This window comes from Odocoileus virginianus, chromosome 28, assembly GCF_023699985.2.
Source record: "Odocoileus virginianus isolate 20LAN1187 ecotype Illinois chromosome 28, Ovbor_1.2, whole genome shotgun sequence".
Taxonomy (NCBI): Eukaryota; Metazoa; Chordata; class Mammalia; order Artiodactyla; family Cervidae; genus Odocoileus; species Odocoileus virginianus.
The window spans coordinates 10,123,937-10,147,051 of record NC_069701.1 but is presented as its reverse complement, the minus strand read 5'-3'; the positions used below and the strand labels follow the sequence as shown (position 1 = coordinate 10,147,051).

Here is a 23,115-nt window from a genome sequence, read left to right as displayed (position 1 = left end):
CCCACCTCAGCCTGAGCTATCTATTTACGGGGTCATACTGTGTCATTTGGGGCTTTCCCGGTGGCGCAGTGGTAAAGAATCCGCCTGCCAATGCAGAAGCCATGAGAGACACAGGTTCGATCCCTGGGTCGGGAAGATCCCCTGGAGCAGGAAATGGCAACCCGCTCCAGTAGTCCTGCCTGGAGAATCCCATGGACAGAGGAGCCTGGTAAGCTGCAGTCCGTGCGGTTGCAAAGGGTCAGACACGACCAAGCGACTGAGCACACACACTGTCATTGAATACACACACATATAAATAGCTAACGTTAGCAGGGCACTTCATATTTATCAGGCACTGCTCTCCACTTTACATATAACGTCATTAAATCTTCACAGCAACCCATGAAATGGATACCGCAGTTATCACTGTTATAAGACTGAGGATACAGAAGCTCAGAGTAGTTGTCAGCTGCTCAAGTTTACATAGTTAGGCTGTGGTGGAGGCAGCTAACACTTTTATTCTAGAGTATAGACTCTTTTTTTTTTTTTTTTAATTTTTTATTAGTTGGAGGCTAATTACTTTACATCATTACAGTAGTTTTTGTTATACATTGATATGAATTAGCCATGGATTTACATGTATTCCCCATCCCAGTCCCCCCTCCCACCTCCCTCTCCACCCGATCCCTCTGGGTCTTCCCAGTGCGCCAGGCCCGAGCACTTGTCTCATGTACCCAACCTGAGCTGGTTATCCGTTTCACCCTAGATAATATACATGTTTCAATGCTGTTCTCCTGAAACATCCCACCCTCGCCTTCTCCCAGAGTCCACAAGTCTGTTCCATACATCTGAGTCTCTTTTTCTGTTTTGCATATAGGGTTATCGTTACCATCTTTCTAAAGTCCATATATATGTGTTAGTATACTGTAATGATCTTTATCTTTCTGGCTTACTTCGCTCTGTATAATGGGCTCCAGTTTCACCCATCTCATATAGACTCTTAACCATATATTTATCATCTATCTATTGAAATCTGACTATGGTTAAATGATGCATACTTTTTCCCCTCAGAATTTAATTCTTGAGTCTTACGTCTGATGAGAATAACATTCAATAGATATTTATTGAGCACATGTGAAAGAACCGATTCTGGTCCCAGCCTGCCAGATTCAAATCCTATCCTAATCCTGAGTGACCTTAGGTAGGTCACTTAATCTCTCCGGACTTCAGTTTCTTCACTTGCAAAACAAGGAGAGTAACAAAAGCGCGTACCTTCTTGGACTGCGGTGGGAATTAAGGAGCTAATTCGTATAAAGTGCAGCCTGGCAGCCAATAAGATTATATAAATGATAGCGACTGATTTCTTCTTCTCCTTCTCCATCACTATCATCATCAGTATAACTATCAGGACTACACGTCAGGATGTCAGGACAGGAAATACAACAGTAAATAAAACAACAAAAACCTTCCTCTAATGAAATTAATATTCCACAAAAAACCTTCCTCTAATGAAATTAATATTCCACGTCCTGGTATACTCAGCTTGAACAATCTCATCTCATTGTTTCCACTTGTTAAAGATGTATCAGAGCTCTTCTGCAAAATTAGAATAATCATACCTACCCCAGAGATTGTCATGAGGATAAAATAAGTTAGTACCTATAAAAGTTTGGAACAGTGCCATGTACGTAAAAGCACTCAACACACATTAGTGGGTTAAATTTGTATCTGTGCTGTGGGTGTTATGGTTCGATGTCACTGTCTTGATTCTTTCTGAGTTCATATAATTTGTTGCTATAGTGATTTGCACAGCATTTTCTCACAGCTACTTTGCCTCCACAAAGAAATGCTTTTGAAATTAAGCTTATCTTTCAGTTTCTTATGGCTTCCAATAACACAGTGGTTTACTAAAGTAAAAACAAAGATTGCTCCCCAAACAAAAAAAAAAATATACTAAAACTGAGGGAAAATATTGATAACAGCTCAGGTAGGTAAATAATCCGGCTTTTTAAAAACAGCTAGTCAATTAAATTTAGATTGTTGCATCACAGAGAGTTATTTGAATGTCTCAAGATAGGAATTTTGGAATAAGACCCATCTGAGTTCATTTCCAAGCTCCCCTGAGACTCTGTCTCTGGACATGCCAGGGTTATTGCAAAGAGTAAATGAGAGTTTAGGAACAAAGTGAGTAGCCTGCCTTCTTCCCTCCTTCACACTACATGATGCAATTTTAAATGTGCTTAAAAAATTCTTGAATTCTTAATGAAAGACCATCTCCTTGATCTTTAAGAAGAAGAAAGTGAAGGGCAACAATAAATGGTATTTTTTTTAAAAGGGTCTATATACATGTATGGGCTTCCCTGGTGACTTAGTGGTAGACAATCTGCTTGCAGTGCAGGAGGCCTGGGTTCGATCCCTGGGTCAGGAAGATTCCCTGGGGGAGGGCACAGGAACCCACTCCAGTATTCTTGCTTGGAGAATCTCATGGACAGAGATGCCTGGTGTTGCAAGGCCTCCATGGGGTAGCAAAGAGTTGGACACAACTGAAGTGACTGAGCATGCACGCACGAATATACAGGCACACACTGCTATTTTTAACATAGGTAACCAGCAAGGCCCTACTGCACGGCAAAGGCAACTCCGCCCAGTGTTATGCGGCAGCCTGGATGGGAGGGGAGTTTGGGGGAGAATGGATAATGTATATATATGGCTGGGTCCACCTTTGCTGTCGACCTGAAACTATCATAACATTGTTAGTCGGCTATAGTCAAATATAAAATTAAAAGTTAAAAAAAATTTTTAAAGGGTCTATATAGAAAATTCATTAATTTCAAAGCAAGGGTGTTTCTTTCAGTGAGAATCCCTGCACAGAAAAGTGGCTATAGAATGGAATCCGGCAAGAGCCACCTCTGTGACTTTGCGGGAGTCAATTACTCTCTCCTTAGTTTCCTTAATTCAAATTGGGCTTGGTGATCACTTTACTTCAAAAAGGCAGCGAAGGCCTTTGAAGGAGAACGCAAGAAGGAATCAGGCCTTAAGAGCCATGCCCAGAGGGTTTCCTCTCCTGGTTTTAATTAAAAATGAAATTAAGAATTCTTTCAGATTATATCAGCCTTTTAAAGAAGGCAAAAGAAGGTTAACGATTTGTTAAGCATCTTCTTTCTTCTTTTAATGGTGCATTTCCCAGATTACATCGTGTGAACAAAGCTCAAATTTTCTTTCAGGATCCACAGATTTGTGGCAGCGTGGACATAAGATGTGGGGGACTGAGGGAGAAGCTATGGTGAATGAGAGGGATTACGGCTCCTGACAGCAGAAGCCTGTCTGCTGTGGGAAAGCCCCCACTGGAGTCCTGGCTCTCCCACTTACTGCATCAAAACCCACCCTCCGCAAAGTTGTTGGGATAACTAGAATCAAGTATTTATACATGTGGAAAGTGCCTGGCTACTAGTCTGTGCTCCAGATTAGCTATCATTTTGTCTACATTCCTAAAATGGTACACATGGGCTAGAAATATTGCTATGTAAGTAGATTAAAAAAACACATATGAGGTCACGTATGGGGCTCCCCAGGCGGTGCTAATGGTAAGAACCTGCCTGCCAATGCAGGAGACATAAGAGATGTGGGATCAATCTCATGGAAGACGGCATGGCAACCAATTCTAGTATTCATGCCTGGAGAATCCCATGGACAGAAGAGCCTGATGGTATACAGTCCACAGGGTCGCAAAGAGTTGGACATGACTGAAGTGATTTAGCACGCACACGTGTGCTTCAGAAATATGCCATCTTTTACGGGGAAACTATAAATGTAATAATAAAGGGGGAAACATAAGACTTTGCCAGTGGTAACAAGGAGAATGCTGCCCTTAAGAATGATAAAAGAAATAAACATCCACAGCTTTCTTATGGCAACTGGGCATATACCTGTGCTGATAAATAGTCACCTGATTTGTGATAACACTAAAAATAAATATACATGAGCTCAAGGTTTTACAACAGAATAAGCACGTGAAAACAATAATGACTAATGTATGTGATGCCTAGATGAAGATTCATCTTCTCCATGTCCCTGGATCCTCACACCAATTTTCCCCTTTTCTGGTGAGTGAAAGGTCAAAGGAAGGCCTCAAACCTAGACAGTCTGGACACAGTCCTTGGCTCCTCTGTGACATTGGGTTGCCTTCATCTGGAGGAAGAGACCTTCCCTTATACTCTGCCTCCCTTTCCTTCCACTGATTTTCCTCCTACAGAGCTTCAAGTTTTTGAGGACAAAGGTCTGTCTAGTCAAAGCTATGGTTTTTCCAGTAGCCATGTATGGATGTGAGAGTTGGACCATAAAGAAGGCTGTGCACTGAAGAATTGATGCTTTCAAATTATGGTGCTGGAGAAGACTCTTGAGAGTTCCTTGGACTGCAAGGAGATCAAACCAGCCAATCCTAAAGGAAATCAACTCTGAATATTCATTGGAAGGACTGATGTTGAAGCTGAAGCTCCAATACTTTGGACACTTAATTTGAAGAGTCGACTTATTGTAAAAGACCCTGATGCTGGGAAAGATTGAAGGCAGGAGGAGAAGAGGATGGCAGAAGATGAGATGGTTGGACGGCATCATCAACTCTATGGACATAAGTCTGAGCAAACTCCGGGAGATGGTGAAGAACAGGGAAGGCTGGTATTCTGCAGTCCATGGGGTCGCAGAGTTAGATGATACATCCTCCGTTTACCCTTAGAAACTCACCTGTACTTTTATTATAATGTTATTATAGAATGTATAGAAGTTATATTTGATTTTGAACTTACAGACTTTGAGACAGGTAAAACATTAATAGAGAGTTTTTCTAAAAGTTTGTAAGGAGTGGATGGTTGTCAAAGATAGGCCACCATAACTTTGGCTTATGGCTGAAGTCTTGTAACAGTCTCATGGACCTATGAGGGATAAGGTTAAGTTTCCTATGAAGAATGGTTCTTACAAATAGTAGAACTTGATGAAACAAGGTGTGAGTGGGGGAACACTCCTCTGTGTGTGTTCACACCTCCACAGAAGGGACACTCTCAGAGCATGATTCCTCCCATTGGTATCTCTTGCAATTGCCTGTTTTTAGTTACCTAGAGATTAAGTACACTGGAGAAACCAAGGGCCTTTAGCAAAGGAACCTCACAAAGCACAGCAATGAATTCTTCATTTACATGGTCTTATTCACCTCTGAAACCCTAGCATCTAGGGTAATGCCTGGTGACCTAGTGGAAGTTCCATGAAAATATACTCTTCAAGGAGATGATGTTTTATGAACACATAATGCTTCAGAGGTATTTCCTATCCAAAATCTGCCAACATATTTTAGCTAGACTTTATCTGGTTTATCTCAACCTCTGTTCATCAATGACAGTATAACAATAATTAGGACCATCTATGTAAAAAGACAAATGCAAACATGTCAGTATGTTGAGAAAACAGGCAAGAATGATATTTCTTGCCCCAGGAACATTAAAAGCTGAGTCACTTAACATTCTCTCCAAGAAGAAAAACCAATTACATCAAAAACTACATTTTTTTTTTTAAAGAAAAAGATATCTTTTTTCTTTAAAAAAGCAAGAGCCTCACAGAAACACTGTTTGTTTTTCATAGAGCTTCAAATTTTAGTCTGATTCCAGGCTCTGCCCATTTCTTGCTTTTGCAGGGTCTGAAAAGTCAATTACTCTAAACATAATCTGCAGTCTTAGGAGCTGACACTTTGCCAAGTAATTTAAAATGCTTTGCTAAGGAAAACTCACAATTTTTCTCTTTTCTTTGAGATGATGCTATGGCAGTAAATTGTGTATACAATTAATTCATCCCTGAATATTTGCTATTAGTTCAAAGAGCTGAGAACTTGGGTATTCAAAAGGCAGAGAATACAGGTGCCTGACTCCTTGCTTTTGCTGACTTGCCTCCATTCTTCCAAATGTTGATCATAGATGAACGGTGCTTCACAGGCTAACTTTCATAGAAGTTGCATTCATTGCCATCTAAGACTATAATTACAATTATCAATGTGGGCATACTTCTGAAACACACTGTGGGAAATTCTCGAATGCCCTGAAAAATATACATTAACACATACTGCAACTTAAAGATGAGGCATTTCTTTAACATTTTTGGTTGGCCTTTTCAATTTACACCTTTGTAAAAAATTGCCTTTAGTGTAACATTTCGCACTTTGTCAATGCTTAACAAAACTTGGTTGGATGAATCGACAGATATTTTCTTATAATATTCTTTTAAGGCAAAAGATCCCTAAATATTTTTACTTAACCATGAGTAGGAGTAAGAGTCCATTGTTGATGAAGACAATGGATTTGGGATCTTCATCATTAACAGAGTTGGCTAAGGGCTTGTCTATTTAAGTTCTTGTTGGCTACGGACTTTTCTGTCTAAGTTCTTGCCTACCTCTGATATTCTCTAAGTTGTTCAAGGTCACAGTGGAAAAAGCAAGTGAGGGTGTCATAAATGGAACTAGAATCTTTGAACTTGTACCCAGAATAATTGGCTATATTTCAAGAAACATCTGCTCAGAGAGGTATTTTCCACTGGAGAGAAAGTAAATAATCTCTGAAAGGAACTGCCCAGTCTTCATGTAGAATTGAGAGCTACCTAATCAATCTACAGTATAGACAGTGACCATTAAGAAAACTGAAGGTGGAAGTGAAGGACACAAAATGAGTTTTAGTCTGTTGTTATTTGTTTCCACGCACAGATTCGTTCATTCATGGAGGTATTTTATACCCCTCCTAAAAACTGGATAAAGCACAGCTTGAGTCATGACCTGTTCCTGAAACAGGTATCTGTTTGCTTATCAGTAGATCTTATTTCCACATGTACTTAGGCACTCAATAATTCTGAGCACCTTCTGTGCCAGACTGGGCTAAGTGTTAGGGATACAGCAGTGAACAAAATAGATGCTGTTTCATTCATTGGCCTTGCAGCTCAGAATGTGAGACAGCCATTCGGTTTAAAAATCACATAAATAAATGTACACTTATAAATTACTTGAGTCAAACAGGAAAAGAGAGAGAGAGACTATAGCAGGAGACCTGATTTTCTCTTTCAAGGAGCTTCTCCGCCGAAGTACAAGTTAAACTCAGACCTAAGATGACCAGCAGTTCATCAGGCAAAGTGTGGGAAGAGCTTTTTGATTTGAGGAAAGAGCATGTGTGAAGCACTTGAGATAGGAAGAGATTTAGTGCACTTCCTAAAGAAGAAGGCGGCTGGTGTGAGCAGTGTGGTCAGCAAAGAGAGCGGTGACATGAGGTGTTTAAGAGGCAGGCAGGAGCTAGATCATGCACGGCCTGGATGCTATGCTAATGACTTTGCATTTCATCTTAATGCAAAGGTGACAGAGCACGCTGATCTGTATTTTTAACAGATCACTTTGGCTGAACTGAGAATAAAACAGGAGGACAATAGTGGAAGGAGTGAGACCTATGAGAGGACTATTATAGGTCATGGAGGATTGGATTAAAGTGGTGGCAAGAGAAGTAAAGGAGAATCAATACATTTGAGATATATTTTAGAGGTAGGATCAACGGGTATTGAAGGTAGATTGGATGATGGGTGTGAGGGAAAACAAAGTGTGCAGTATGAATTACAAGTTTTGGCTTGGCCAATGGAGTAAATGTATGTGCCATTTACTGAACTGGAGAAGTGTGGAAGGGGGTAAGAATTTCAGTATCAGTGTACCGGTGACAATACCACTGAAATGGATATGTGTGTGTGTGTGTGTGTGTGTGCGCGCTATTTTTTCCCAGAAATAAATAAGAAAAAATATGGAAAAAGAAAGAAGAGGGAAAAAGAAGGGAACAGAATGATAATAAATAGAAAATAGAATTCCCAAGGGGAAGATAGAGGGTGGGGGTCTGGACTGCTGAGGGTATGTAATAAGAAAAATACATATTCAACATTATAGTAATTTTTTTTAATTTGGGAAAAATCCCCTATGGTTTTCATCATGCAGATTACAGAAAGTAAATGGAGTAGAATCATTTCTGGTGAGTTTACACAAAGGTGGACTGTCATCCACTTACTGGTGAGTTTTTTAAGAAGAGATGTATCAAAACCCCCAGGGGAATGCAAGGAATGTGACTTTTGTGTTCATAAAAAGAACATGAGTTTAAAAAAAAAGATTCATTGACACCGAGCTAGAAGAAGGGAGATGAGAAGGCAGGATAAAAATAGAGATAGGAAAGACAAAGAGAAATGGGTGGATTTGTCCAGCAAGCAAAGACGTCTCTGCCACCATGCCTATGCCAGTGCAGATGCTAATGGTCACCTGGGTGTGAATCCCAGCCTGGCCACTCAATGGAGGATGATCGCGGGCATGTCAGGTAACCTCTCAAGCCTTGTTTTCTTATTTGTAAAGCAAAGATAATGATAGCATCTACATCATATGGTGACTGTCAGGGTTAGGAGAAATAATTCACAAGAAGAGCTTAACAGCACGCCTGGCTCAGAGGAAGAGCTCAATAAATGTTAGCTGCCTTAACGTAGCTGACTGTTTATAGATGCATAATTACTAGAAAGTCATCATTGTAGCCTGCCTTCTCACTTCCCTATGGCTATGGTGACTTTGCCCTCTTAGCTTCAAAATCATATAGTTCACTGTATCAAGAAATAGATTTATGATTTGTTAAACATATTGGAGGATTTAATTAATATTTATAAAGAATTTTTTTAAAAAGCAGAGCTGTTAGGCTTTGCTTGTTGCAAACTAATGAAAATGCCCCAGCATAGCCAAAAATATGTTTCTCATTTATTTCTAGAAATGTTAGATATAATTTAAAATTTGGTATTTAACTCCCCTCAAGAGGCGAATCATTGACTTCTAAACTTATTGTTTGAAAATCTCCAAGAACAGAGATGATGTTCTAAGGAGATCTTATTCACTACGAATCACTCAAAAAATCTATGTTTTCTCTGTCATAATAATATTATGAAGCCATGTGAAGATATTCAGTCAGAAAACGTTTAACAACACAAGCACCACATTCCATGTAGAAATATTACAATTGAGATCTTCCCATTTTATACTAAATTGGAACTATCTTATGGAACACTGTATTCTCTTTTTCTTTCTCTCACTGACTGGCTGCTTCAGTAAGATAGGATTTTATTATTTGTTATACATATGCTTTAGAATCATAATGTAGAATTATGTCTAACCTTTAGACTTCGAAAAATTTGTTTACAAATTGTTGTAGAAAAACTCAAAACATCCTATGATCAAATCTGAACTCCACATTTATTGAAGGAATTGCCTTAACTTAGCTCTGACTTTAGTGTTCTTATATAAAATGGCAGTTACTAAGTAAGATAACAGATGTTAACATCTAGCATTATAACCTATTGTAGAGGTGAAGATTATATTCTTTGTGGTTAGTAAGCACCGACTAGTTCTGCAGTTTTGGATGAGTTAACACCTCAAGGAGTCAGGAAAATGATGACATTAATTTAATAATTTAATTAAAATATGAAACGGCAATAATAGTATCAAATAGGCGATGTGATGCATGGAGCAGAGCATTACTATTTAAAATGTACTAATCAAGAATGCAGCTCTCTTTGAACCTTCCGTATGAGGGGAAGGGTGCTAATTAAATTCCAAAGTACATTCTTTGGGAAAAATATAATTAATGCCTTATTAACAATGCATGGGGACCGAGAACATTTAGAGCATCGTGTGATCACGTGTCAGGGCTCTGTGATGACACTAGGAGATCAATGCTCTCAATGTCTCCCCCTGCCCCATGGGAGCAGAAGGGCTCTCCACCCTGAGGAAGATGCAGGGTGCAGAGCAGCGGGCGGAGGTGGATTCGACCCGTTCGTCCCCGTGGAAGCACATGCAACCGGAGAAGATGAGGTGAGAAAGCGCATGCAGTACCTGATCATCTCAGAGTCGGGGAGCAGGCCTAGGTGGTAGTGGGGGTAGGGAGCTGAGAGAAGGAAGCTTTTGTCACACTCAACAGGGGAATAGTGCCTGGGAGAAGCAGGCTTATCACACAGTTTGTTCACAGTGCTGTAAACGGGTTCCGGAGGCCTGGTGACACAAGAGAAAGAGATGCAGGGTTAGCACTCACCCCGAATGACGGGCGCTAGCAGCATCTTACCATAGGCGACGGCGAACACCCCAGACAATGCCACGGCTTCATAAGGCCTGAGGTAAGAGGCTCTTTACAAACAGGTCCTCGGGTTAGAAATCAGAACTCTGGCTGACATGTGGCATGGCTAGAAGTCATGCGTCAAATACCTCAGTAGAGACAGAAAGAGACACGCATGTGCACTCAGTCCTGTTCGACTCTGGGACCCCACGGACTGTAGCCCGTCAGGCTCCTCTCTCCATGGAATTTTCTAGATAAAAGTACTGGTGTGGGCTGCCATTTCTTCTTACTCCAGGGAATCTTCCTGACCCGGAGACCAAACCCAGGTCTTCTGCATTGGCAGGCAAGATTCTTTACTACTGAACCTCCTGGGAATTCCAACAGAGTCATAATCAACTTTCAAACATCATATCTTTTTAGATAAGCCAGCCTGAAAGGCCAAAATTTGGGATCCTCTGACATGGCTCCTTCTTACACTGGAATCTCATCTTAAATGTGAACTTTGCATAGACTTTCCCTGACCACACTGGCCAGGACACCTTGAACTTTTTTCACAGCACCTATTCATATTTTATAATAATCTTTCTCAGCATAAAATAATTTTTATATTTTCTTTAACTTTTTATTGTCACTCTCACTACACCATAAATTCTATGAGGAGAGAGACTACATTTATTTTTTTTTAACCATTTACAATACAGTGTGGCACATAATACATACTCTATAAGTATTTGTAGACCGCATGTATGAATGAATAAATGAATACAACTTCCCATATTTATACTGCAAAATTTTTGCTTGGTGATTTGTGGGGGGTGGTTGGCTTTACCTAAGAATCTAATAGGTTCCTCCATATATTTATTCACAGTGTGATTCCTGCCCCCTAGAATTGACTTCAGAGAGTTTTCCACAAGGAAGATTTTAGTAACATTTCTATTAAGTGAATTCATCTAGGGATACTGAAACACCATCTAAAATAGCAACATTTTTATAGCTGTTATTGACAAACATGCATATTATGATCAGATAAAATTTTCTATAGTTTCTGGTCAAAGATTCATATACTACAAAATCCTCTTTTTATTAAAAAAAAAGTTTCACAACTCTCTTCTCCATTTTTTAAACACATGGTCTGAAATTACTTCCAGTATCTTTCCATTATGTAAGAATGAAAAGATGGGTATGGAAATGAAAGGACTGTGAGTGGTCAGGGTCAGGGACCCAGAAAGTGCAGGCTTAGCTGGGAAGGTGAGGAGCAAGTCAGGAAACTGGGCCATGCCCAGAGTCACAGCCAGGGGTGGCAAACTGCATCTCCTGGGGCCACAAGACACCAGAGGCAGCCAGTGGTGGTCACGAGCCTGAGCAGAGGCACAGAAAGTGAACTCAGGGACGGCATGGTCTGTGTTTCTGTAGCTGCAGCCCTCAGCGTGGCTCCTACTGTGTAACAGGTGCTCAGTCAATGCGGACTGAGAATGGGGAACAGGGCAGAACAGAGGATAAACCAAGCATTAAAACGAACTACCTAATTGACAATATTACCGTGGTCAATCATGTGATGTCATCGTAGACATAATGCCTAGGGACCTGGATTCTTTTTCGACACAAATCTTTCCATCACACAGGAAATTCTTTGACTTGTTTATTCTGTATAACACAGCAGAGGGGCTGAGGAGGACTCCAGAGGCCTATTTGTCCTATGCAATAACGACCTCAGTGGGAAAATGAAGTATTTTACAATGGAGTCGGCTTGTTCTATCCCAGCGGCTGTAATATTTACAAGAAGAATTAAAAGTTTTTAAAATAAAAGCGCCAGATTTATTAGGGAATCTATCCTTAGAGAAGACAACTGCTCTGTTTTAAGAAAAATCCAGTAAGTTCATAAATTTCTGTTTGTCAATTTATACATATACATAATTTATACTGGTAAATACAGCACTTAAAAGAGGCAACTGTAAATGATTCTTAAAAACTGCTCTTTTTTTAAAAAAAATATGATATTTGTTTTTCTCTTTCTGACTTATTTTACTCTGTACAAGAGGCTCTAGGTTCATCCACCTCACTAGAACTGACTCAAATGCATTCCTTTTTATGGCTAAGTAATATTCCACTGTATATATGTAACACAGTCTCTTTATCCATTCTTCTGATGATGGGCATCTAGATGGCTTCCATGTCCCAGCTATTGTAAATAGTGCTGCTAGTAAAACAGTATAGATGAACCTATTTGTAGGGCAGGAACAGAGACGCAGATATAGAGAACAGACTATGGACACAGCAAGGGAAGAAGGGGGTGAGACAAATTGAGAGAGCAGCATTGAAACATGTACAATACCATATATAAGTTCAGTTCAGTGGCTCAGCCATCTCCGACTCTGTGACCCCATGGATTGGAGCACGCCAGGCCTCCCTGTCCATCACCAACTCCCGGAGTTTACTCAAATTCATGTCCATCGAGTCGGTGATGCCATCCAGCCACCTTATCCTCTGTCGTCCCCTTTTCCTCCTGCCTTCAATCTTTCCCAGCATCAGGGTCTTTTCAAATAAGTCAATTCTTCCCATCACGTGGCCAAAGTATTGGAGTTTCAGCTTCAGCATCAGTCCTTCCAATGAACATTTAGGAATGATTTCCTTTAGGATGGACTGGTTGGATCTCCTTGTAGTCCAAGGGACTCTCAAGAGTCTTCTCCAGCACCAAAGTTCAAAAGCATCAATTCTTCAGTGCTCAGCTTTCTTTATAGTCCAACTCTCACATCCATACATGACTACTGGAAAAACCATAGCTTTGACTAGATAGACCTTTGTTGGCAAAGTAATGTCTCTGCTTTTTAATACACTGTCTAGGTTGGTCATAACTTTTCTTCCAAGGAGCAAGTGTCTTCTAATTTCATGGCTTCAGTCACCATCTGCAGTGATTTTGGAGCCCAGAAAAATAAAGTCAACCACTGTTTCCACTGTTTCCCCATCTATTTGCCAGAAAGTGATGCAGCCAGATGCCATGATCTTAGTTTTCTGAATGTTGAGCTTTAAGCCAACTTTTTCACTCTCCTCTTTCACTTTCATCAAGAGGCTCTTTAGTTCTTCTTCACTTTCCACCATAATAAACTTTCTGCCATTTGCATATCTGAGGTTATTGATATTTCTCCTGGAAATTTAGATTACAGCTTGTGCTTCATCCAGCCCTGCGTTTCTCATGATATACTCTGGATATAAGTTAAATAAGCAGGGTGACAATATACAGCCTTGACGTACTCCTTTTCCTATTTGGAACCAGTCTGTTGTCCCATACCCAGTTCTAACTGCTGCTTCCTGACCTGCATACAGATTTCTCAGGAGGCAGGTCAGGTGGACTGGTATTCCCATCTCTTTACGAATTTTCCACAGTTTATTGTGATCCACACAGTCAAAGGCTTTGGCATAGTCAATAAAGCAGAAATAGATGTTTTTCTGGAACTTTCTTGCTATTTTGATGATCCAATGGATGTTGGCAATTTGATCTCTGGTTCCTCTGCCTTTTCTGAAGCCAGCTTGAACATCTGGAAGTTCATGGTTCATGTATTGCTGAAGCCTGGCTCGGAGAATTTGGAGCATTACTTTGCTAGCGTGTGAGATGGGTGCAACTGTGCGGTAGTTTGAGCATTCTTCGGCACTGACCATATAAAATAGATAGCTAATAGAAAGCTGCTGTATAACAGAGGGGAGCTCAGTGTGGTGCTCTGGGACAATCTAGAGGGTGGGATGGGGTGGGGGCGGGTTCAAGGGAAGGGACCTATGTATACTTTGGCTGATTCACATTGTTGGATGGCAGAAGCCAACACAATATTATAAAGCAATTACCTTCCAATTAAAAATAAAAATTTTAAAGTATTTTTATCTGTTTTTATAGATAATTCACTGATAAATACTTTTTAAAAAATTATTTTTAATTGGAAGATAATTGCTTTATAATATTGTGTAGGCTTCTGCCATCCAACAATGTGAATCAGGTGTTTTTTTTTTTTTTCCCCCTATCAGTTTATATAAGTAATTCATGGGCTTCCTAGGTGACTCAGTAGTAAAGAATCTGCCTGCCAGTGCCGGAGACAGGACATACGGATCCAATCATTGGGTCCAGTGGATTTCCTAGAGGCAGAATTGCAACCCACTCCAGTATTCTTGCCTGGAGAATCCCATGGACAGAGGAGCCTGGCGGGCTACCAGTCCACAGGGTGGCAAAGAGTTGACAGGAACTAAATACACACATGCATTTAATTCACACAGTGGGAAGTTATGTAAAAGAAAACATACTTTCAGTTAGCGATTGAAATACATCTCTTAAAACAGTCAGATTGACTATTGTTCATGATTTGGGGACAGAGAGTCTGCTTTTGCTTTGTTGACATAATCAGCTTTATGAAGATTAACATATATTTCCCATGGTTTTAGAGATAGAAAGATGCATGATTCTGATTAGACAAAGTCACCTTGGGAGATCACAGTCTTATCTGTACCTAAAATGTGCTGTCTGCACAAAAATTCAGCTTGGGAAAAGTGTTATATTACATAGGCTGCATAAATATGAATTAAATAAGAAATGAACAGACAGGTATGAGCTCTATGGGAATTATTCTGGGTAGGTTATCACAAGAGGACCTGCTTTATCCTTCAATTTTTCCACCCTGAAACAGTGCCACTGTGGAGGAGCTAGCTGGATTGCTTCCCAAACATTCATTTTACTTATTTCTTAACATTTTTTCTCATTAATGGAAATCAAAATTTTCATTGGTCACTTTTCCGGTAATAAAGACTTTTATTTCTCAGTTTTGAAGGTAGATGTGGCTCTGGGATTTGTGAGATGGCTGCTTAAAGGGAAGCTGACTTAGCTGAGACCGCTGCAGTTTCACTCTCTCTCTCTCCCTCCCTCTGCTGACCTGGAATCCAGATACAGTTGCTGGAGCTTCAGCAGTCGTCTTGGACCCTGAAGCAGTCTTGAGGATGAAGGTAAACAATTCACGCAGTAGAGCATATTGGCAGAGCTTGTGTCACTGGTGATGTAGAGTGAGAGTACACCACCTCAGGACGACCTATTTCTGGGTATTTTTGTGTGTAAAAAGAAACTATTAATATTTATGCTAATTGGACCATAAAGAATGCTAAGCATTGAAGAATAGATGCTTTTGAACTGTGGTGTTGAACAAGACTGTTGAGAGTCCCTTTGATGGCAAGGAGATCAAACCAGTCCATCCTAAAGGAAATTAGTCCTGAATATTCATTGGGAGGACTGATGCTGAAGCTTGAATACTCTGGCCACCTGATACGAAGAGCTGACTCACTGGAAAAGACCCTGATGCTGGGAAAGATTGAAAGCAGGAGGAAAGGGGGACAACAGAGGACAAGATGGTTGGATGGCATCACCAACTCAATGGACACGAGTTTAAGCAAACTTTGGGAGATGGTGAAGGAGAAGGAAGCCTGGCATGCTGCAGTCCATGGGGTTGCAAAGAATTGGACATGACTGAGCAACTGAACAAAAACAACAATTCTTTTATTATATAAATAGTACCTAATATTAACGGATATTTGTTTGTTGTTTAGTTGCTAAATCGTGTCTGACTCTGCAACCCCATGGACTGCAGCCCGCTAGGCTCCTCTGTCCACGGGATTTTCCAGTGGGAATACTGGAGTGGGTTGCTATTTCCTCCTCCAGGGGATCTTCCTGATCCAGGGATCAAACCCACATATCCTGCACTAGCAGGTGGATTCTTTACCACTGAGTCACCAGGGAAGCCATTAACAAATATACTCCTACAAAATAAAAGGCTGATTATCTAATACAAAGAAATAACTATAAATAAGGCCTACCATAAGGTGCTAATACACTTAAATCTGTCAGAAGTCCAAATCACACTTTCTTTATACACAGAAAAATTTAAAGAATGTTATTTCTGACTATATAATTTAAAACCCATGGTTGTTTAGAGAACTCACTGCATCTTTATTTAAAAAAAATACATACATAAAATTGTAGCTAATCTAAACTGCAAGCACAGGGCCTAAGAAAAAAGGAATCAATGACTTTTTTCAGGCCATAAAACATTTTCATGGTGATGTCATTTCAGTAACATTGTACTTTCTGCCTAGAGAGCTTATTCAATTTTCTCAGTCTAATATTGTCTCCATAGACCAAGAAAATTATGTTACCAATTTTCTTGTTTTTTTTTTTTTAATCTCTTACTGAGGTTACTATATTTGGAGACAAATTATCAGAATTAAACCTGTTTAATACATACATACCTTAAGGAAAAAAATTCCTACCTGTATTGTACTCAACTAAGTAATGGAAAATATTTTACTATTTGACCTCTATAATAAAATCAAGACCAAAAAAAAAAAAAAAAAACCATGAGGCCCAATACACTGTTCAGTGCCGAACTCATGATTCTTTTCCCTATATTTTTGGGAACCATTTCAAGAACATATTATTATTTCATAGCTCACATATTTAGAAGATTTGATATTTGGGGCAGCCTTAAGGGTCTTGGATTTTGTAAAGTCACTTCCAGAATTGTTTCATAGTGAATTGATTCCTCACCTAAGCTTAACTTCTCTTGATTCAAAGTTTTATCAAAGTCAATTAAAAGAGATACACATACTGATGTTGCAGGCTCATTTTTACCTGTAGACCAGCTTTCATTCCTTTTCTATTTTTTAAAATATTATTTTGTACAGTCAGTGGATAAAGAATGGGAAGTCCATGGTGGCTCAGACAGTAAAGAATCTGCTGCAATAGAAAAGACCCAGGTTCAGTCCCTGGGTTGGGATAAAGAGTAGACATATTAAACTCAGTTTCTTTTCTTTTCTTGATTATGAGAAGCCTTGATTTCTCAGATGAGTAGATGAAAAAACAAAAAAAAAAAACCCCAAAACATAACAAAAACCCTCGACAGACTACACAAAGACTTCTTAAAATATTGACTATGTCCTCTTGCAACCAAATAACTAAATTAAAAATATCAGAGAGAATCTCCTTTCAAATGACATAAAAATGGGGTTCACATTTGAAGATTTCTGTCTGCTAGCTTTATTACAGTCCTAGGATTCTATCATGTGTTATATACTATATAAGCCACAGTAAAATATCCACTAATATCCTTCTATGCAAGTTGCCGTCTGAAGATACGGAATGACTCTTTGAATGAATGGATGGAGAATGGTTTAAAAAAAAAATAGATTTTTTTTTTTTAAACCATTCTCCCTTGAGAGAAAAGACTCAATGAGAAAGACTTCCAACTCTTTCAAGAAGCCCTAAGTTATTCTGAATCACCTAACTAGGTTTCAGATTTTCAGATCATCATGAATTACAGGTAATACAGAGTGACAGAAACTCCGGCACCGTCAGAAACTGAGAGCTGTAAGTACTTGGCATGCACAGCTCATCGGCTCTCTGAGGGACGGGACGGGCCTCGTGTATGTGCAAGTCTGGCCACAGCCACGCTGCCCTCACTTTCTGTGAGACTCACCCCAGAAGCTCAGGGCCCCTCAAAGCCTTCACAGCTCTGAGCTTCACGAGGCTTAATGCCCAGCAGTCAGCATTCCTGCTATTTCCCTGCAGTTACATTCTCTATGACCTCTCTGCCAGACAGACAAGAAATGCCAATTTATGAGCTGACACTAGGATCTGGGTGGCAGGAACAGATGTCACCGTCACTTCCAATTATGCAGGAAAGAAGTGCCACAGGGAGATGACTCTGGGCAGTATGAATCAGCCAGACACAACTGGAAGGGCCTCTTTATCCCATTGAAAAATCTCCTAGGTCAGAAGGTAATGAATACGGAAGGAAATGCAATCCAAAGTACCTGCTGGCTCTCTTCATTCTGCTGATGTCCTCAGAAGCGGGGAGAAATGCAATTAGAGACATTAGTGTAATCTCTAAGAGAATTTATAAACAAATCATTTATCTTGCTGTCCACTTATCAGGGGCCATGGATAAATGGCTTTGTACTCTCCAGCACTGAGCCATCAGCATTTATTTGCATATCTATGGGTTTATAATTGCAGGCTCTTATAGCATATAATTAGTACACCCCAGCCCGTGGTGATCTTTCTATTCTCTGGACACCATTAGCACTTGCTATTTGTTCTGCTTTCTGGGGGCAGTTTTAATTGCTCATCCACAATGCTAGTATATTAGAGGGAGGTGCTTCACTCAACCTTATTTTAAGGAAAACCACCCTTCAGTAGTCACCTAGGGATCTGAGAGATGGACCATAAAGAAGGCTGAGCATTGAAGAACTGATGCTTTCTAATTGTGGTGCAGGAGAAGACTCTTGAGAGTTCCTTGGACAGCTAGGAGACCAAATCAGTCAATCCAAAAGGAAATCAACCCTGAATATTCATTGGAAGGACCGATGCTGAAGCTGAAGCTCCAATACTTTGTCACCTGATGTGAAGAGCTGACTCACTGGAAAAGACCCTGATGCTGGGAAAGATTGAAGGCAGGAGGAGAAAGGGGGTGACAGAGGATGAGATGGTTGGATGATGGCATCACTGACTCAATGGACATGGGCTGAGCACATTCTGGGAGACAGTGAAGGACAGGGAAGCCTGGTGCGCTGCGGTTTATGGGGTTCTAAAGAATCAGACACAACTTAGCAACTGAACAATAACAACCCTGCCTGTAACCACCCCTGCTCATTTGCCCCACATGACTCCAACCCAGCTTACTCCCCTCCCTAGCCAAACCGCTTGGACCAGGATTGGACCCCCAACTCTGCATGGCAGTGCTCAAAAAAGTCAAGGCCAATTGGATTCTGTGGAATGTGAATAAAGGGGGAGAAACAGAAATCGTAAACTTGTAGCAGATGGGAAAGATGCAGGCATGCAGACGGTAGCTAGAGCTGTGCCTATCTATTACAGAGCACCAGAGCAAAGCTCTACCAAATTTTGTCACAAAAGTATCTAGTAGTTTCTTACACCCAAAGTAACAGTTTGGGTTCATTCTTTAAGGGGACTATTGGGCTCATGCTACTGAATTTCTCTGTAGATTTCATGTGCCATTAGCTGTATAGTGAAAATCAACTATCACCTCCCACCATATTTTCTTACTGAAGCTTAAGTCACATCTTTTGCTGGCAATCAAATGAGTGAAAATTAAACAGGTAGCTTTGCTATTATTGTCCTTTCAGAACACCTCAACTGGACTACGCTGCTCAAGGATAAAAGACAAATGCTTGGACCTTTATGTAATCCCAGAGCCACTTGAGATTAATACCATGCTGATCTTTAAAATTTTGTTCCCTATGGATTCTTTTGCATTAGTTTTATTCTCTGAAATACTGTATTAAAATATTATTATCTTAATTACTGCATCTTTGAGTGCCTCCGTATTTTGCACTTGATCTGTAATTTTTACTTGTCTCACCCTAACTCCCAGGCCTGTACTAGAGACAAAGTAAATACAATGATGACAGTGACGGTGATGGTGACTGTAAATGCTCATCTGTGTTGCACCAGAAGATACAAGGTCAAAGGAATATGACTCACTTCTCTTAGAGTTACAGGAAGAGTGACTCAGTTAATCAAGTTTTCCATGTCTCGATTAAATGCACCGCTCTCCAATCCCTCAGACTATCTCAGGCAGAGTTCTTACCTCATTACACTGTCATATTTGGTGCACTGGGCTCTTTCCTTCTCTAGACTATTAGCTCACTGAAGATCAGGACCAAATCTCATTCATCTTTGTTTCCCCATAACTTTCCTGAGTGTAAGAAGGTATGAATGAATTACTGTCATGGAAAAGGAATACAGCTGTAGCAGAAAATGTGATTAGTGCTTTTAATTCTCTCTTCCTGAACTAGAGCTAAAAGGGAAGAGCCTAAAATTGCAGGAGGAAGGATTTGGGTTAAATATTTGTATAACTTGGACAATAAATATCTCTATCATATTGATTGGTATGGATAAATTTGTAAGCCATTCAGATTTTCCATTCCTTATCCTGCTATGGCCTTCCCTGGCTGCCCAAAATGGGCAAGTGATATCCAGGCCCATGCCTTACATCAGCAGGCATGCTTGCAGGCTTAGTTGCTTAGTCGGGTCTGACTCTGAGACACTTTGGACTGTAGCTCGCCAGGCTCCTCTGTCCATGGAATTTTTCAGACAAGAGTACTGGAGTGGGTTGCCATTTTCCTCCTCCAGGGGATCAAACCCGTGTCTCCTGTGTCTCTTGCACTGCAGGTGAATTCTTTACCAGCGCAGCCACTAGCAGTACATATACCCAAGCTACATTAACAATAGCAGTTGGATGGCTGAGGGCTTGGAGGCCTAAACATCTAGAATATTGCCTGACATAACTTAGAAAAAAAACTTTTCAAATCTTAAAATATATTCTCTTCTTTATATATAGTACATTACATACTCTTCTTTACACATAGTATATTGTTTTTTTGAGCTAAGGATTTGGATAAGGAAGCATAAAGAGATTGAATTTCAGGCCTGGGTTAATTAGATCTTAAAGGCAGAATTTGGGGGAGCCTAAACATAATTAGGAGATAAAACAGAATATCAGATCAAGAGGTAAACTATGAGGCTCAACACGTGAATTTGACATTATAATGATAAGAATTAAGGAAGAGGCTGACTTGTCTTATACTGAACTTTAAGCAGAAAATTGTTTGCAATTTGGCAAAGATGTTATCAGGACCTTAAAGTCTGGCATAGAGATATCTGGAGAACAGATTGGTCTAGGTGATTTGTAAGAATCCATTCATCCCCCTAATTCTAAGCATCATCAGATTGGGCCTCCAAGGACTTCCTCCATTCAGGCCCTTGGAGTGGATGCCTATTTGCACCACATTCACTTAAGTTTTCCAAAACTTAGCTTCCTCATTTTAATGATATTGAAGGACCTTCTCTGTATCCCGGCAAAGCTGTAACCTATAACATATTATAATATAATTAATATATAATATAATATGTATTATATTATATGCATAATACAATTCAGGTTATATTCTGGTTATATAATATATATTAAATATTTATAATACATAATTATATATAATTCTGGTAATATACCATAATTGTGGTATAACGTCATACCAGAATTAAGTTACTATGAAGCAGTGTGGCGAGTGTAAAGAAACAGCTAGGTTTGGATCCTGGTTCTCCAAATTCTACCCGGGTGAACGTCTGCTCTTCCTCACCGCTCGGAGCCGCAGGATCCCCATCTATAAAGCAGAACCACAGTCTCAGCCTGAGGGCGGCCATGAGGAGCAGAGGAATAAGGGCTGTAAACTGAACTCGGGCCGGCACTCACCGGGGCTCACCGATAGCGGCTGCGCCGTCTTATGACCTTCAGGCTCCGCTCGCAGAGAAGCAAAGCCTCGGAGGATGCGCCTCCCACTCTAACGCAAGGCGGAAGCAAGTACCTACCAGTGGGTTCAGTATCAGAAAAGAAACTGCTTAATAGTGCCTTCTACAGGTCACTCTTGCTCTTGATTGCAAAGATAATTGGCCCTGTATCTGAGCCACGTGAGGGCGATGCTCAGGTTTTCTGAACCTCTCAATTATTTTCATTGCCCCTAACAAGGTATCATCTCCATCTCTAAGCCTGAATTCATGCCTGCGCTTTCATCATGATTTACTTTCCTATGTGGCGCCCAGCTGTCGTGCCAGAGCACATTGGTGGGCTGCAAGTTTTTTGTTATAAATAATAGTCTATGTACCATAATCTATAAATATTTGCTGTTCAAGAGGAGAAAGTAGGATCGAGTCCCCATTTTCTCCATATAAACATCACTCTCAGTTATATTTTACTATGTTTGCTTATCAAGGAGGGAAATGGCAGGCCATTTAAAGTCATTAAAAAAGTTTTGAATTATTAAGTGCTTTATTTTCCTCGACAGAATGTTTGGGTTTCAGCAAAATTGGCCTCTTTTATGACAGCGGATTATAAATGGTTCATGAGGGTTTTATTGGATTAAGATGTACAAAGTTGTTGACCTTGACAATGGTGACTATTAAGAGGCATGTTTCCAAAGAGCTCCAGAATCACAGTACTGTGGTATTGGGTGAATGTTGTCCAGCGACAACAGTGCTTTTGTGGTATTCTGAGAGATGTGAAACAGGTATTATCTAAGACACAAGATCAGTGTGTCCAGACCAACGTCCTTGAGATGCAGACTTGACTTGTTAGAGGAAGGTTTCCTAGTGGCTTAGACGGTAAAGATTCCACTTGCAATGCAGGAGAACCCAGTTTGACCCCTGGAAGATTCCTTGGAAAAGGAAATGGCAACCCACTCCCATATTCTTGCCTGGAAAATTCCATGGACAGAGGAGCCTGGCAGGCTACACTCCATGGGGTCACAAACAGTCAGACACAACTGAGTGACTAACATTTACACTTTCACTTTTTTTCCACCATAGTATTTAAATGCTTTTATTTTTTATAAACCTACTTTTAAATATTTCTAAAAATTTTTAAATGAACTCATGGGGCAAACTGTCAATCTATAGAAAAAGCAGATTAATAATTATATAGCATTTTGAAGGAAAAAATTTTAAGCATAAAATAAATAGAAGAACTCACACAAAAGACATGAGATTTGACTGCACAAAAATGTAAAACCACTAAATAAAAAAACTGATAAGCAAGAAACAAACTGGGGAAAGACCTACTCAAATCGATTTATCAATATTTTAAAGACGTTCCTACAACTCAACAAGGAAAAGCACAAACTTTCAATAGATGTTGCTAGTGCCCAATCATAAAGGAGGAAGTAAAAATGAAAGATAGACACACACATCTAAATGTCTAACCTCAAAAGGAATAAAAGCAATACAAATTAAATGATACTCTCCCTTTGCTTGTTTAAAATAATAAAAGATTTTCAAATCAATAAATCATAATTTAGTTGTGGTATGGTGAGATAGACATTCGTATTGCTGGTGTTATGAAGTATAAAGCCCCCTTAAACATTTCAAGAAAGCAATTTGGTAATGTATTTCTGGAGTTTTAAGAAGTAATCC

General features: G+C 39.9%; 1 protein-coding gene across 26 annotated transcripts in view; it reads right to left on the bottom strand.

Moving 5' to 3' along the window:
• Positions 1–23,115, bottom strand: part of DLG2 (discs large MAGUK scaffold protein 2) — a 2,233,668-nt gene that overhangs the window by 539,419 nt on the left and 1,671,134 nt on the right. For 21 of the 26 annotated variants that reach the window (XM_070457179.1, XM_070457180.1, XM_070457181.1 and 18 more), the window contains one exon: positions 9,896–10,051. The exons of the other annotated variants lie outside the window; for them this stretch is intronic. In XM_070457179.1, coding sequence (XP_070313280.1) covers positions 9,896–10,051 — 156 coding nt within the window. The remainder of the gene's footprint in view (positions 1–9,895; positions 10,052–23,115) is intronic. 26 annotated transcript variants of the gene reach the window in all.